Below are 13,445 nucleotides of genomic sequence, written 5' to 3' on the forward strand. Positions count from 1 at the left end.
TCAGTTCTTGACATCTCTCTGCTCTCCATAATTAGCATCTCACAGAATGCTCCTTTAAGCAAGTTGGCTATCTAGCTGAGGAAATGAACCGAAGAACCCACACATGGGCAGAAACAATGGCGTGATGCGTCACATGCACAAACATCTCCCCTTCCACTGCTGCATCTGGTGTCCAAATAGTCTGATCACTGCTGCTTCTGGTGTCCGACTAGTCTGAGCCCAGTTGCAGGTTTGCTCTTTGTTGTATTTGGATACAATTAGAGGAGGGGGGAAAGAGTCTAGTGTCCAGTGTGTTTTGCTTTCCTTTTCCTTTTGATACACAGATCCTGAGCTGGTGTAAACTGTCGGAGCTCCATTGGCTTCTCTGGAGCTATAACAAATTTATAAATGTATGACAAATAGTGAGACAATATTGTTTTAATAATAATAATAGCTCTTATATAGCACTTTTCATCCAAAGAGCTCAAGGTGTTTTACAAAAGAGGTCAGTATCATTATTCCCATAACGGAACATAACCCAGGTCTCCCAAATCCCAGTCTACTGGTCTGTCCACTAGGCCACAATGCCTCCCACTATCTTTTTGTTTCTTTGTACTTGTCTGTATATATCCATCTGTTGTCCTTCATACTTAGATTGTAAGCTCTTTGGAGCAGGGATTGTAAGCTCTTTGGAGCAGGGATTGTCTTTTTGTTCTCTGTATGGACAGCACCTAGCACAATGGGGTCCTGGTTTATGATTGGGGCTCCTAGGTGCTACAGTAATACAAATAATAAATAATACTGAAACCAGCTGAGGATCTGTCCCATAGTGTCTCCAGATTATTATACTAGTAGCTGCGGTAGGAAAGTCTCAGCCAGTCTTCTTCCTTTGTAACTTGGCTCTGAACTACCACTTGACTTCATAGTGTCTTTTATGCACACTGCATTATTCTAATGTACTTTGCAGAGTCAAACTAACCTCAACTTTCAAGTTAAAATAATAGAGGGAGGGAGAAATAATGAAAAAGGGGGAAAATATGCCTCCTGAAATTGGAAAATAGATGAATTGATAAGGTGGAGTTAAAGGATGCTTAATGTTTGTTTCAGTTGTTCAGTGAGGAGCTAGTGGACATGGAAGTGCTAAGACACAGGATGAAAAAGAATTGAAAATGTCTTGACAGAAATAGTAAAAAAAAAATGAATGATCTTCAAAATTCTGCTTCAGAAGCAGCATTTTCCGATTTTGACTAGGTTCTAAATGCAAACTTTTTTCCTAATACCTTTAAATTGTGAGACTCCTCTGAAAAATGACTCTGTAAGAACGGGATCTTCTTACTCACCTGATATGCTTTGTGTGTATTCAGAGCCATAAGAGTCTATTCGTGTTTACTGTGGTCAGCTTTGCTGAACCACACTGGAATCTTTTCTGGCTCATGCATCAATGATGGAATTACTAACTGATCCAAAGCTCATGGACTCGGTTTGAGATCCCAGCAAATAAACAATTTAAGAAATGGCTTTGTACATTCCTTTAGGAAGGTAATGAAAAAATAATAGTTAATGTGTCAGAGCAATTAGAGGTATGCATGAAATAAAGAATAGCTGTCAGAGTAATTGAAAGAAATTAAACATATATCCTATAGAGATGGGTATTGGATACACACAGAAAGAGGTCCCGTGGTTGCAAAACATAGCCAAACCTTCAGTGGATGAAAATCAGTATGGCTACATCGAACTCAATGGATCTACCCTGAAATATATCATCTGTATATCATGGATATATACCAGCTGGCCTGTGGATGATATCAATCCCTCATGTAATCCCACTGAAGTCAATGGAATTACATAAAGGATAAATCTTTGATCCAATGTACCTATGTTAGGCATCAAGCAGCAAATTGTGGACTACTGAGCCCTTGCAAAGCCCTGTTGATTGCAGTCAGCAAATATGTAACCAATTGCTGGATTTGGACCTTAATGTTTCCCATTACTAAAGAAGATTGTAGTGAAAGAGATTGAGAAGTGGTAGTCAATTGCATTTTTAAAGTGAATTATCAAAGCTACAGAGCCTGGAAATCCAGTTAAAAGAAATTTTAACCAAAGAACATAATCTGACATCAAAAGGACCCCAGCCACATCTTCCGCGTTGCTCTATTAAACACGATTGCATTGCACAGCATACAGTAAAGGTATCCTACCGTATAAGACACATGCATGCAACTTAATTAGTGCTTAGAAACAGCCTTGTGTAATGGACTTCAAAATAAAATTATAAAGATGTGGATTATGTCACATCTAATTATTGCTACTGTGTTGTGCTCCCAGTACCAGTCCTGATAGGGCTAACAAGAGCCTGAGAGGCCAGGGCATCGCCTGAGACAAGGAGGGCCAGGGTTAATTCGGAGTGAAGCCTAGCTGGAGAAGGGCTGCAAAAGCATTATACAGCGAGGAAGGTGAAAACAGAAGGGGGCTATAGAGCAAGGAGACTGCTGTCACACTGGGTTGAGGGAGGTTGTAGGGAAAAGGAGCAAGTCCAGGGGGAAAGTAAGCCCTCAATCCTGCCCTGGAGTAAGAGACTAGGATAGGGGTGAAGTAGCTACGGGGAGTAGAATAAGATCCATTCGTAAATCTAAGATAGAGAGGCTGGGTAGGATGGAACCCAGTGAAACAGCAGCAGGAATGGGGACTGAGAAGACCCGGGTTGCTGGTTATAGGGTCACTGGGCTGGAACCCGGTGTGGTGGGTTCCCCTCCCAGCCACTGGTATAGTGGCACAGAGACCAGAGCCAGATCCAAATGCAGCCTGGAGACAGCATTTGGACAGTGGTCCAGTTGGACTTTGTAACCCCAGAAGGGGTGGACTGAATGGTGACCTGGCATCAGGGACAAGTTCCCAGAAGAAAGACTGTGTGTTTGTGATTTGGAGACTATAAAAATAGGCTACACAGCACAGCTCACAGGGTAGCTGAAGAAGCACCTTGTGACAGTGACAAAGATCATTAGAAGAGGTGAGAGGAAGAGGTTTAGGGGGTGGATTGAGATCAGATGCTAACATGCATTTTCATCAATTACAGACCTCTAAACTGGTTTTTCAGGTCAAGTAGCTAAGGTAAAAACACTTCTTTATTTATTAAAGAGTTAGTGGAAGTAATGAAATTTTAAAGAGGAAATAGAACTGAATGGAGCTAAAATGCACTCTACAAATGAATTTTTTTTTTTGTTTTTACATCAAACTAAAATCTATTGAAAACCTTCAGTTGTGGTTAACTGTGACTGATGATTCACAATGGCTTAAAAATAAAGATCCTTTTCTTTTTGATTGATTTTATTGCATTTCACAGGTTGTCTCTCACTATCTTGAAAAATATGTCTGTATCTAATATTTCTTTTATTGTTTTCCTTTCAGTTGATGGTTGCATTGACTGGTCAGTGGATCTCAAGACATACATGGCTTTGGCAGGTGAACCAGTCCGAGTGAAATGTGCCCTTTTCTACAGCTATATCAGGACTAATTATAGCATGGCCCAAAGCACAGGTCTTAGGCTTATGTGGTACAAAAACAAAGGAGATTTAGAAGAACCCATTATATTTTCGGAAGTTAGGATGAGCAAGGATGAAGATTCAATATGGTTTCATTCAGCTGAGTTGCAAGACAGTGGATTCTACACGTGTGTTTTAAGGTGGGTATTGTGTTGAATATAACAATACATTTCTATAGTTTTTCTTATTTAAGGCAATGCTTAAATTTAGCTATTTCAGGACTGAAAGGTACTACCAATTAATATATACTCATTATCTTTCTTTTCCTGATTGTTTTTCAGATTGTTGCATTGTCTTGGAATTACAATTTCTCAAACAATTATGATGATCTGTTCCAATAGCTGTAATTAAATATGTCATCACTTCCTTCATTGAGACCGATTTTCAAAGGTTTCTAACTTAGTCACGAAAAAGGGGAGGGAGGGTGTGGCGGCAGCTCAATTCTGAAGGCTTAAACCAAAACAAACATTTTGATCAAATAAAGCTGTTTGGCAAATCAAGAGCAAATCCCATAACTGACAGACAGTAATCACAGATTATCATTTTCTCATGGTATTTTTGTGACCTCTGTCTATCAAGAGTGAGTTAACATTTTAAAATGGCTTAACAGCTCATAACCTGGTCTGAATGGCCCTGACATTGTGGAAGTGACAGTCAAAGTTCTATTTGATTTGAAAATCTGTTTATTCTGGTTTGCAGCGATACATGTTGATCGAATGTTTAGTGTGCCTCCCGAGGCCTCGATTCTGCAAGGCACATAAGCGTAAATGTAAATGAGAATATGTAAATCAGTTGGGACATAAACATGTGCTTTGAGTTGTGCATGTTTTTAAGAGCATTGCTGATAAGGGATGGCTTGCTGATTTGGGGCCTTAACTTGCATAGTAGTGCCTGTCCTAAACATACGTTTATAGGGCAAACTAGGAAGGCTCTTTGATTTTTTTAAAAGATGCATAAATGTTCCTTTAACTGACTCTACTTTGAAATACAAAGGACTTCACAAGTGCTGTATGTGTTTTCAATATTGCACCACAATCGCTTCAAAGAAATATCTCTGGTCATGCTGCTGAGGTGGTCCTGCCTGTCCTGTGTATCTCACTGCTTCTCACGAGTTGCATCTGAGAGTGCTAAAGGAACTGGCGGCTGTGATTGCAGAGCCATTGGCCATGATCTTTGAAAACTCGTGGCGAACGGGGGAAGTCCCAGATGACTGGAAAAAGACTAATGTAGTGCCAATCTTTAAAAAAGGGAAGGAGGAGGATCCTGGGAACTACAGGCCAGTCAGCCTCACCTCAGTCCCGGAAAAATCATGGAGCAGGTCCTCAAAGAATCAATCCTGAAGCACTTACATGAGAGGAAAGTGATCTGGAACAGTCAGCATGGATTCACCAAGGGAAGGTCATGCCTGACTAATCTAATCGCCTTCTATGATGAGATTACTGGTTCTGTGGATGAAGGGAAAGCAGTGGATGTATTGTTTCTTGACTTTAGCAAAGCTTTTGACACGGTCTCCCAAAGTATTCTTGTCAGCAAGTTAAAGAAGTATGGGCTGGATGAATTCACTATAAGGTGGGTAGAAAGTTGGCTGGATTGTCGGGCTCAACGGGTAGTGATCAATGGCTCCATGTCTAGTTGGCAGCCGGTGTCAAGTGGAGTGCCCCAGGGGTCGGTCCTGGGGCCGGTTTTGTTCAACATCTTCATAAATGATCTGGAGGATGGTGTGGATTGCACTCTCAGCAAATTTGCGGATGGTACTAAACTAGGAGGAGTGGTAGATACGCTGGAGGGCAGGGATAGGATACAGAGGGCCCTAGACAAATTGGAGGATTGGGCCAAAAGAAATCTGATGAGGTTCAATAAGGATAAGTGCAGGGTCCTGCACTTAGGACAGAAGAACTCAATGCACCGCTACAGACTAGGGACCGAATGGCTAGGCAGCAGTTCTTTGGAAAAGGACCTAGGGGTGACAGTGGACGAGAAGCTGGATATGAGTCAGCAGTGTGCCCTTGTTGCCAAGAAGGCCAATGGCATTTTGGGATGTATAAGTAGGGGCATAGCAAGCAGATGGAGGGACGTGATCGTCCCCCTCTATTCGACATTGGTGAGGCCTCATCTGGAGTACTGTGTCCAGTTTTGGGCCCCACACTACAGGAAGGATGTGGATAAATTGGAGAGAGTCCAGCGAAGGGCAACAAAAATGATTAGGGGTCTGGAACACAGGACTTATGAGGAGAGGCTGAGGGAACTGGGATTGTTTAGTCTGCAGAAAAGAAGAATGAGGGGGGATTTGATAGCTGCTTTCAACTACCTGAGAGGTGGTTCCAGAGAGGATGGTTCTAGACTATTCTCAGTGGTAGAAGAGGACAGGACAAGGAGTAATGGTCTCAAGTTGCAGTGGGGGAGGTTTAGGTTGGATATTAGGAAAAACTTTTTCACTAGGAGGGTGGTGAAACACTGGAATGCCTTACCTAGGGAGGTGGTAGAATCTCCTTCCTTAGAAGTTTTTAAGGTCAGGCTTGACAAAGCCCTGGCTGGGATGATTTAATTGGTGATGGGTCCTGCTTTGAGCAGGGGGTTGGACTAGATGACCTCCTGAGGTCCCTTCCAACCCTGATATTCTATGATTCTGCGTCTCAGGCCGTCTATTGAGCATTCCCAAGGCAGCAGAATATTTTCGTCCAAACCTAACCATCCATAGCTGGTTGTAAAAATGTCGGTTGAACTTCTTTTTTGACAGACGCTCGCGGTATCAACAAAATGGAAATTTTTGCAGAAAAGATCTGCTTTCCACAGAAAAATTTGACTTTTAAGCTGAATATTAATTAAAAAACCCATCCTATGTCTGGAATGAAAAGCATCAAGGAGCAAACAAAGGGGTAGATCCTGCAAAACCCTTACTGACACGGGTGGTCCCATTGAAGTTACCCACATACATAAGAATTATTTACATGAGAAAAGGTTTGTTGGATCAAACTTTAAATGATTAAAGCTCAAGTGATGCACTTTCCTGAAGAATTTGGTAATCAGAGCTTGATTTTGTTTAGTTAGCAGGATATGGGGCAAAGGATCATACCTACTGTGAGGGGCAAATGGGGAACATTTATATGTTGAAGACAGATCAACTCAGCTGATGTAAAACAGACACATTTGTAGTCAGGAGGAGCTAGCATCTAGAAGTTCCCATTTACCACAGAGATGAACAAGAAACATACATTTCCCTTTTGGCCATTCTTGTGGTTGTGAAGATGTAGCCATTACTCCCAAAATGTGACATCATTCTTCCCTCAGGACATATTCCATTCAGCCTGTTTGATCACAGAAGGATGAAGTACCATTACAAAGGACAAGTTAAGCGTGACTTCAGTACTGAATAAAAATTCTGTGAACATGGAAGATAAAGTCTTTTACCTTCTCAGTCAAGCTGGCTATGAAGCTCACTGAGAGTCCATGGCTGAAACCACTGAATTTAATTCAAAAACATATTGGTACCCATTGTAGTTTAAAATTGTACATACATTTGGAGAACATTAGTGCTTATGTTGGTGGCATATTAATAGAACTGGAAAGAGCCTAGAAACTTCCACAGCTCCTATCTGCATTTCCACTAGCGCCTACTGACTTGCTTCTACCTTATTTTATCTGCTTCTGATCCTGCTAGAGGCTACCAGCAATATAGGACTGTGATGTTTTGATTGTTTTGTGCTGTGGACTAACATCTAGTTTGGACTAAAGATGAACCCACCGCACTCTATTATTATTAGTAGTAGCAGTTGTAAGAGTAATAGTAAACATTTATAAGAGGGCAGTATCCAAAGGCCTCAGTTGGGACCATGGCTCCATTGTTCTGGGTGGATAGCAAACATAGCCCCTGATTCTGCAGAGAGACCTTCTAGATCGGCTCCTGCATCTGTGAACAATCTTTGTATCCTCAGAGCTGGAGAAAAGAGACAAAGCAACCGATTATATTGACTTGAACATTCACTTGAAGTCAAAACTGTGTCGAATCTGGATCTTTAGCAGTTAAATGGTAACTCTCAAACTTGTGGTGACACTTTAGTGTCTGGTTTATAAATATTTTCCAGAAAGTGTTAAATGTAAAGTTAATGGTTACTATTAGAAAGTCAACATTTGCCAACATATTTCAAAGTTATTTACTAGTGGATGTGGAGAGGGGAAATGTGGTCTGATACCACTGTGTGATTAACTCTTAGCGAATCCGGAATTTATAATGCTACCTCTGTAATTAGTATAATACAAATGACAGAACCATTATTTTTTATGACAGTTGCATTATGGAACAGTTATGTAAAGACACTGAATTACGTATTTCAACAGACATGTACATTTTTCATGTAAGATAGTCAAGACAGCTTGACACAAGCAAACATTAGAAAAAATCTTATGAGCTCAAGTTCTGGGACACACATTTACATGGGAGATTTCAGCACACTTTGTTCATTTATGTGACAAATAGTTTTGGTAAGAAATAGGCAATTTCTTAAATAAGGAATGTGTTCTCCTCACTTCCAGACATAAAGACTATCTGTCAGGCTTTTTGGAATGTTTTATGCAGCAGTAATGTCTTCTATGTCAGTTCTGCGGTTTTGCTGCTTAGGCCAAAACTTTCTTATGTAATTAGAGATTTTCCCCCCTATTTTCAGATTTATGTGGGAGTACTGTGTTTCACAGCATTATGTCTTGTAATTATACATAAAAGACCACATTTCTTGCTTGAATAAATTTATTTTTTTCTTCCAAAAATTTGGTAATGAATCCTTGCTTTTGTTGTTTATAAAATTAGAAGTAGCTTAAAATAGCTGAGGAAAGAGCAATAGTAATTTATTTTCATTTCATTACAATTGGGTTAGATGTAATACTCTGAAATATAATAATGTTATTGTGATGGACTAGTCACACCACAAACTCTGTAAAAGATTTTGAACTGATCAAGCTGAAATTAAAATGTGTTTTGTTTTGTTTTTTAAGCAGATGTTTCCATTTTACAATCCTTAATCAAGATCACTTAGTTTGCAAGAATATGAAGGTCACAGCTGAAAAGCAGGAATTGCAGAAGATGATTTTGTAGAAACATCTATAATTTGTTTCAAGTATTGCCTTTTATAAACTAACTGCAGAATCTTGGGGTGAAAGTAGCTTAAAGGACTTACCGGTATGCTGGAGTCCTGAGCAGAGGGCGTGGCCTCAACCGGAAGAGGCGGGGCCTTTAAATACCTGGGCCCTTTAAATCAAGATTTAAAGGCCCCGGGGCTTCGGCTGCACTAGCAGTGGCTGGGAGTCCCAGGCCTTTAAATCACCCCTGGAGCTACCAGCTGCAGAGGCGGCTGGGAGCCCCGGGGCTCAGGGGCGATTTAAAGGGCCTGGGGTCTGGCCACTGCAACCGGGCCCTTTAAATCAGCACCAGAGCCCTGCCGCCTCTACCTCATGGCTCCCGCAGCGGGGCTTGGGCGATGATTTAAAGGGCCCGGGGCTCCCCACAGCTGCCGGAGCCCCAGGCCCTTTAAATCACGGCCGGAGCCCTACCGCCGCTACCCCAGGGCTCCGGCAGCAGGGCTCAGGAGGCGATTTAAAGGGTCCGGGGCTCCGGTCACTGCGGGGAGCCCCGGGCCCTTCAAATCGGGGGGCTCCGGCCGCTGAGGAGAGCCCCGGGCCGCTCCAGCCGCTGCGGGAAGCCCTGGGCCCTTTAAATTGCTGGCCTGGGGAAGCCAGTCCAGTCCGGCACAGTGTACTGGCCAATGCCGGCTTACTTTCACCTCTACCAGAATCATACAGTAGGATCAATGCAGTGCAAAAAGAAGTACAGTGTACAGCAATGTACAACATCAAGGTCTAATCTTGCAAGAAGCTCTGTGCTCTATTGTGGGGGCTCTGAGTGGGTTTGGGAAAATGCCTCCTCAGAGCTCCTGGCAGGATCGAGGCCAACAAAACAATTTAGTGGGGTGGGGTGAGGACACTGGGGAAGGTGGGTTGGGTATGTGGGAGTGAGTGTATGAGGGAAAGGCTGACATGACTGTGATGATGACAATGGGTAAAAATATATATTTCAGTGATTGGATAAGAGTTTATTATACCGGGGTGATAACTTTAATGTTAATATTCTCTGTTTCACTGTTTGCAAATGAGCCCAGACTAGGGTGTGAGAGACTGACAATATTCCCAACAAACCTTGTGGAGTTAAGTTAAATGGGATTCAGTGAACCTGAACATCTTTGGAGTTCGTTATATTAAAAAGGCAAGTGTTTAGGTAATGTTGTGAGACTGCGTGGAAATTCTTTAGCAGGAGACAAGATTAATGCAATAATTCCTAGAGAAGATCTTCTAGAAAAACACCCAATCTCAATTTTCTCTGTGCTGAGAGGAAGGTGAATTCCTGGTTTTCTTTTTGTAACTTTAAAGTTTGGCCCAGAGGGAAGTCCTCTGTGTTTTTGAATCTGATTGCCCTGTAAGATTATCTTCCATTCTGATTTTACAGAGGTGCTTCTTTTACCTTTTTTCTTTATAATAAAGTTCTGTTTCTTTTAGAATCTGATTGGGGGGTTTTTTAGTGTCCTAAAAAAACCCAAGGTTGGTCTGTGTTCATCTTGTTCATTCTCAAGCCTCCCCAGGAAAGGGGGTGTGGGGGTTTGGGGGGATATTAGGGGGGAGTAGGAACTCCAAGTGGTCCTTTCCCTGAGTTTGTCTAATTCACTTGGTGGTGGCATTGTTACTGAACCCAAGGTACGAGGGAGAATTTGTGCCTTGGGGAATTTTTAACCTAAGATGGTAGAAATAAGCTTAGGGGGTCTCTCATGCAGGTCCCCACGTCTGTATCCTAGAGTTCAGAGTGGAGAGGGAACCCTGACAGGAACATATAGACAGTCAATGCAAATCCACCTTAGAGGGTTTTTCTGTAGGGGTGTCAGCAAGACTTCTCTCACCTGATGGCCCCTCATATCACATTACACGTATGGGAGTCAAGCAGAGCTAAAGAACACACTTCAAAGAGGTTCCGACAAATAGTCCATCTCAGGAATGCTCTGAAATCCCGTCTTTTAAGTTAAAAATAAAATAAAATAAAGAACTGCCATTAAAACCTTTGCAACCAGCCAAAAGACAAAAGGGGGGTTATACAAATTCTTTGCGTCCAAAAAAGGTACGAGGGCTAAAACACTCCACAAATACGTGAATGATGAGGCCACTTTCTCTGCAGCCCCCTTTTAAAACATCTATGTTGTGGGGTTAATATGGTCCTCCCAAAGCTAATGAAACTGCCTTATGAGGCACCTTAATCTCATGAGCTAAGTTTTTAACATGGCCATTCATTCTGTTGGCAGCAGAGTCTTTGACTTGCAGAGGGGACTTAAACACCCTATGCTAAAGTTTCCATGGATTTGGCGGGGAGTGGGGGGGGGTGAAAGGAAAGGAGACTCTCCTAAATCCCTCTGAAAGGTTGCTAGAGTTTCAACGTAATCACTCTATATCTGCTTCTATGTACCTATCTGGCAAGTGCCTTCTCTATAATTTACTGTGAAAAGGTTTCTAAGTTACCATTTCAAATTCACTAAAGTCTTTACATTTAGATTGTTCATCTCGCTCATTGTTACTTATGATCAGAGGTGCTGGAACAAATTTTATAGTGGGGATGCTGAGTGCCATTGAACCAAACTGTAAACCCTGAATATGATGGAAACCAGTTCAAGCCAGGGACTGTAGCAGCACCCCCAGCACTCCTAGTTCCATCGCCTATGCTTATGATCCTGGAGCAATAAGTCAAGCACGATCCAAGAGAAGGCCATCTAACCAGTTGTCTGATTGCACCTCTCTGTTTGATCACACACAGACCTGAACCCCAAGTCATGTTAAGGCATGTTGTCGGCTTCCATAGCCAACCCATCCATGACATTTTTCTAGCAGTCACATGGATTTCACAATCTCTTTTTACATGGAATCAGCCTTCTAACATATTTCCAAGCTTTGTTTATCAGTGTTACAGGATCCATTCCTGAATGAATGACCAACTCTCTTTCAGTTATTTTAGGGAGTAGCCATGCTTTGTTCCCCTATACCATTTACTTTTGATAGAGGGTGAGAAATTGGGGAAGAGTGGGACACACAGCCAGTACTCACTCCCTACCACCAAAAAAAGAAAAGGAGTACTTGTGGCACCTTAGAGACTAACCAATTTATTTCAGCATAAGCTTTCGTGAGCTACAGCTCACTTCACTGGATGCATTCAGTGGAAAATACAGTGGGGAGATTTATATACACAGAGAACATGAAACAATGGGTGTTACCATACACACTGTAAAGAGAGGGATCAGGTAAGGTGAGCTATTACCAGCCACAGTACTTCCAAAAGTAAGGGACCTTCCTTTCCTTTGTTTTCCTCTGCCTTATGGTACAGAGGGGGGAGTGTCCTTTGAGATAGTAGGATTTGGCCTTCATGTAACAGTTAATTACATTTGATTTGACTGAGGGGTAAAAGGAAATGACACAATTCTCAAAAGACCCAGAGCGTGTAAAAGGGAATCAGTTTGGTCAAAATGTAGGGTGCTGGGTCCAAAGGGGAATACTCTGTTAAATTGCCAGGTGTCTGAGAATTTGATCTGCTGTCATGTATTTCTCTTTTACTGATGAACACTTTTCACAGGTCACTAACAGGAGGAATTTCTGAAAGACTTTGAGCAGTTCTCTTTGTAAATTAACATAATTAAACACACATTATGCTTTCTTCATGCACGCTTTCTTTTTTTAACCCTATCAAATAATAAATGATCCATTCATTTAGTTTTCCCAGTTGTCTGTATTTGAGGGAGCTTCTCTTTCTCCTGTTGCATACACTGTTGTCAATTGTATGCACCAGGAAAGACTGTATCCCCTAGGGGTTTTATTCCCTTAGGCAGCAGAACTGGTCAGGCTCAGCAGTACTTATGCAGAGAGCACTTCAGAGAGACCTGCTGTCCTGAACTTCAGTTTGTTTGTGTCTAATTAAGATATGAAGGGGAACAGACACATTAATTTTCCCACAGTGTGGGGTGGACTAGAATAAAAAGAGAAGGTGCTATAGGTTCTAACTAGCAGCTTATTAAAAATCACATTATTGGAGGGGGGATCTCCTGGGGGTGGTTGTTTCAGGGCCTTAGTTTCATGCTATTCCTGAAATGTAGCTCTTCTAGCACAGAATGTATTTTAACAAAAATATCCAGAGATCTTATGGTAAATATTAAAACATAAATGAATAAAAGCTTTGGAAGGTATGTAAGCTCTCAAGCTTCGTGACATAAGTCAACCTCTAGCTATTGGTGGCTATGAGGAAATTTCCCCTGGGAGCATATGCGGCCTATTGCAGAATTTCTTCCTCTGAAGCCGGCTACTGTGAGAGAAAAAATGTTGGACTCGGACCTCGGATAAAGTATAGAAGTTTTGATGTTCCTAGTCAACTCCTGCAGTTTGCTGCATTCTGTATAATCTCATCTTGTATTTACAATTTACCTTGTTTTTAGAAGTTTTAATGCTTTCAGAGATTGTTACCTGTCTGAAAGGACAATTGCAGTAGTAACATTACCAAAGGAGAAAAAGACTTCGTTTTTATCTCTATCTAATGCTGAGCAGTCCTTATTTATGTGATTTTGGTGATGGGGGGTGGTATCTTCTTTCTGGAGAAGACAGGTAGACAGCTCCTATTGAGGTGAACGGATCAGTAGAGCCAGTCAGTTCCTCTGGAGATAATAAAGGTGAAAACTGGCTCCTTGTACTTCCTACTGTGGGGAGTCTTGAAGACAGTCTGCTACTGGGGAATCCTGTCATCATGTTTTTTGGTCTTCTTGAGAGTGCCCATGTCAATGATAACATTAGATGTCGTCTACCCTCCAATGTGTGCCGATGTCCTCTGAAGAGAGCATTTGCTGAAACCTAGCTTGGGATCTAATC

The 13,445-nt window shown here is 41.8% G+C and overlaps 1 protein-coding gene across 9 annotated transcripts in view; it reads left to right on the forward strand.

The window, feature by feature from the left end:
• The window catches only part of IL1RAPL2 (interleukin 1 receptor accessory protein like 2), a 547,775-nt gene that overhangs the window by 282,585 nt on the left and 251,745 nt on the right, over positions 1 to 13,445 (forward strand). For all 9 annotated transcript variants that reach the window (XM_073358328.1, XM_073358323.1, XM_073358325.1 and 6 more), the window contains one exon: positions 3,385 to 3,658. In XM_073358328.1, the coding sequence (XP_073214429.1) occupies positions 3,385 to 3,658 (274 nt within the window). The remainder of the gene's footprint in view (positions 1 to 3,384; positions 3,659 to 13,445) is intronic.

Source organism: Lepidochelys kempii, chromosome 9 (assembly GCF_965140265.1).
Source record: "Lepidochelys kempii isolate rLepKem1 chromosome 9, rLepKem1.hap2, whole genome shotgun sequence".
Taxonomy (NCBI): domain Eukaryota; kingdom Metazoa; phylum Chordata; order Testudines; family Cheloniidae; genus Lepidochelys; species Lepidochelys kempii.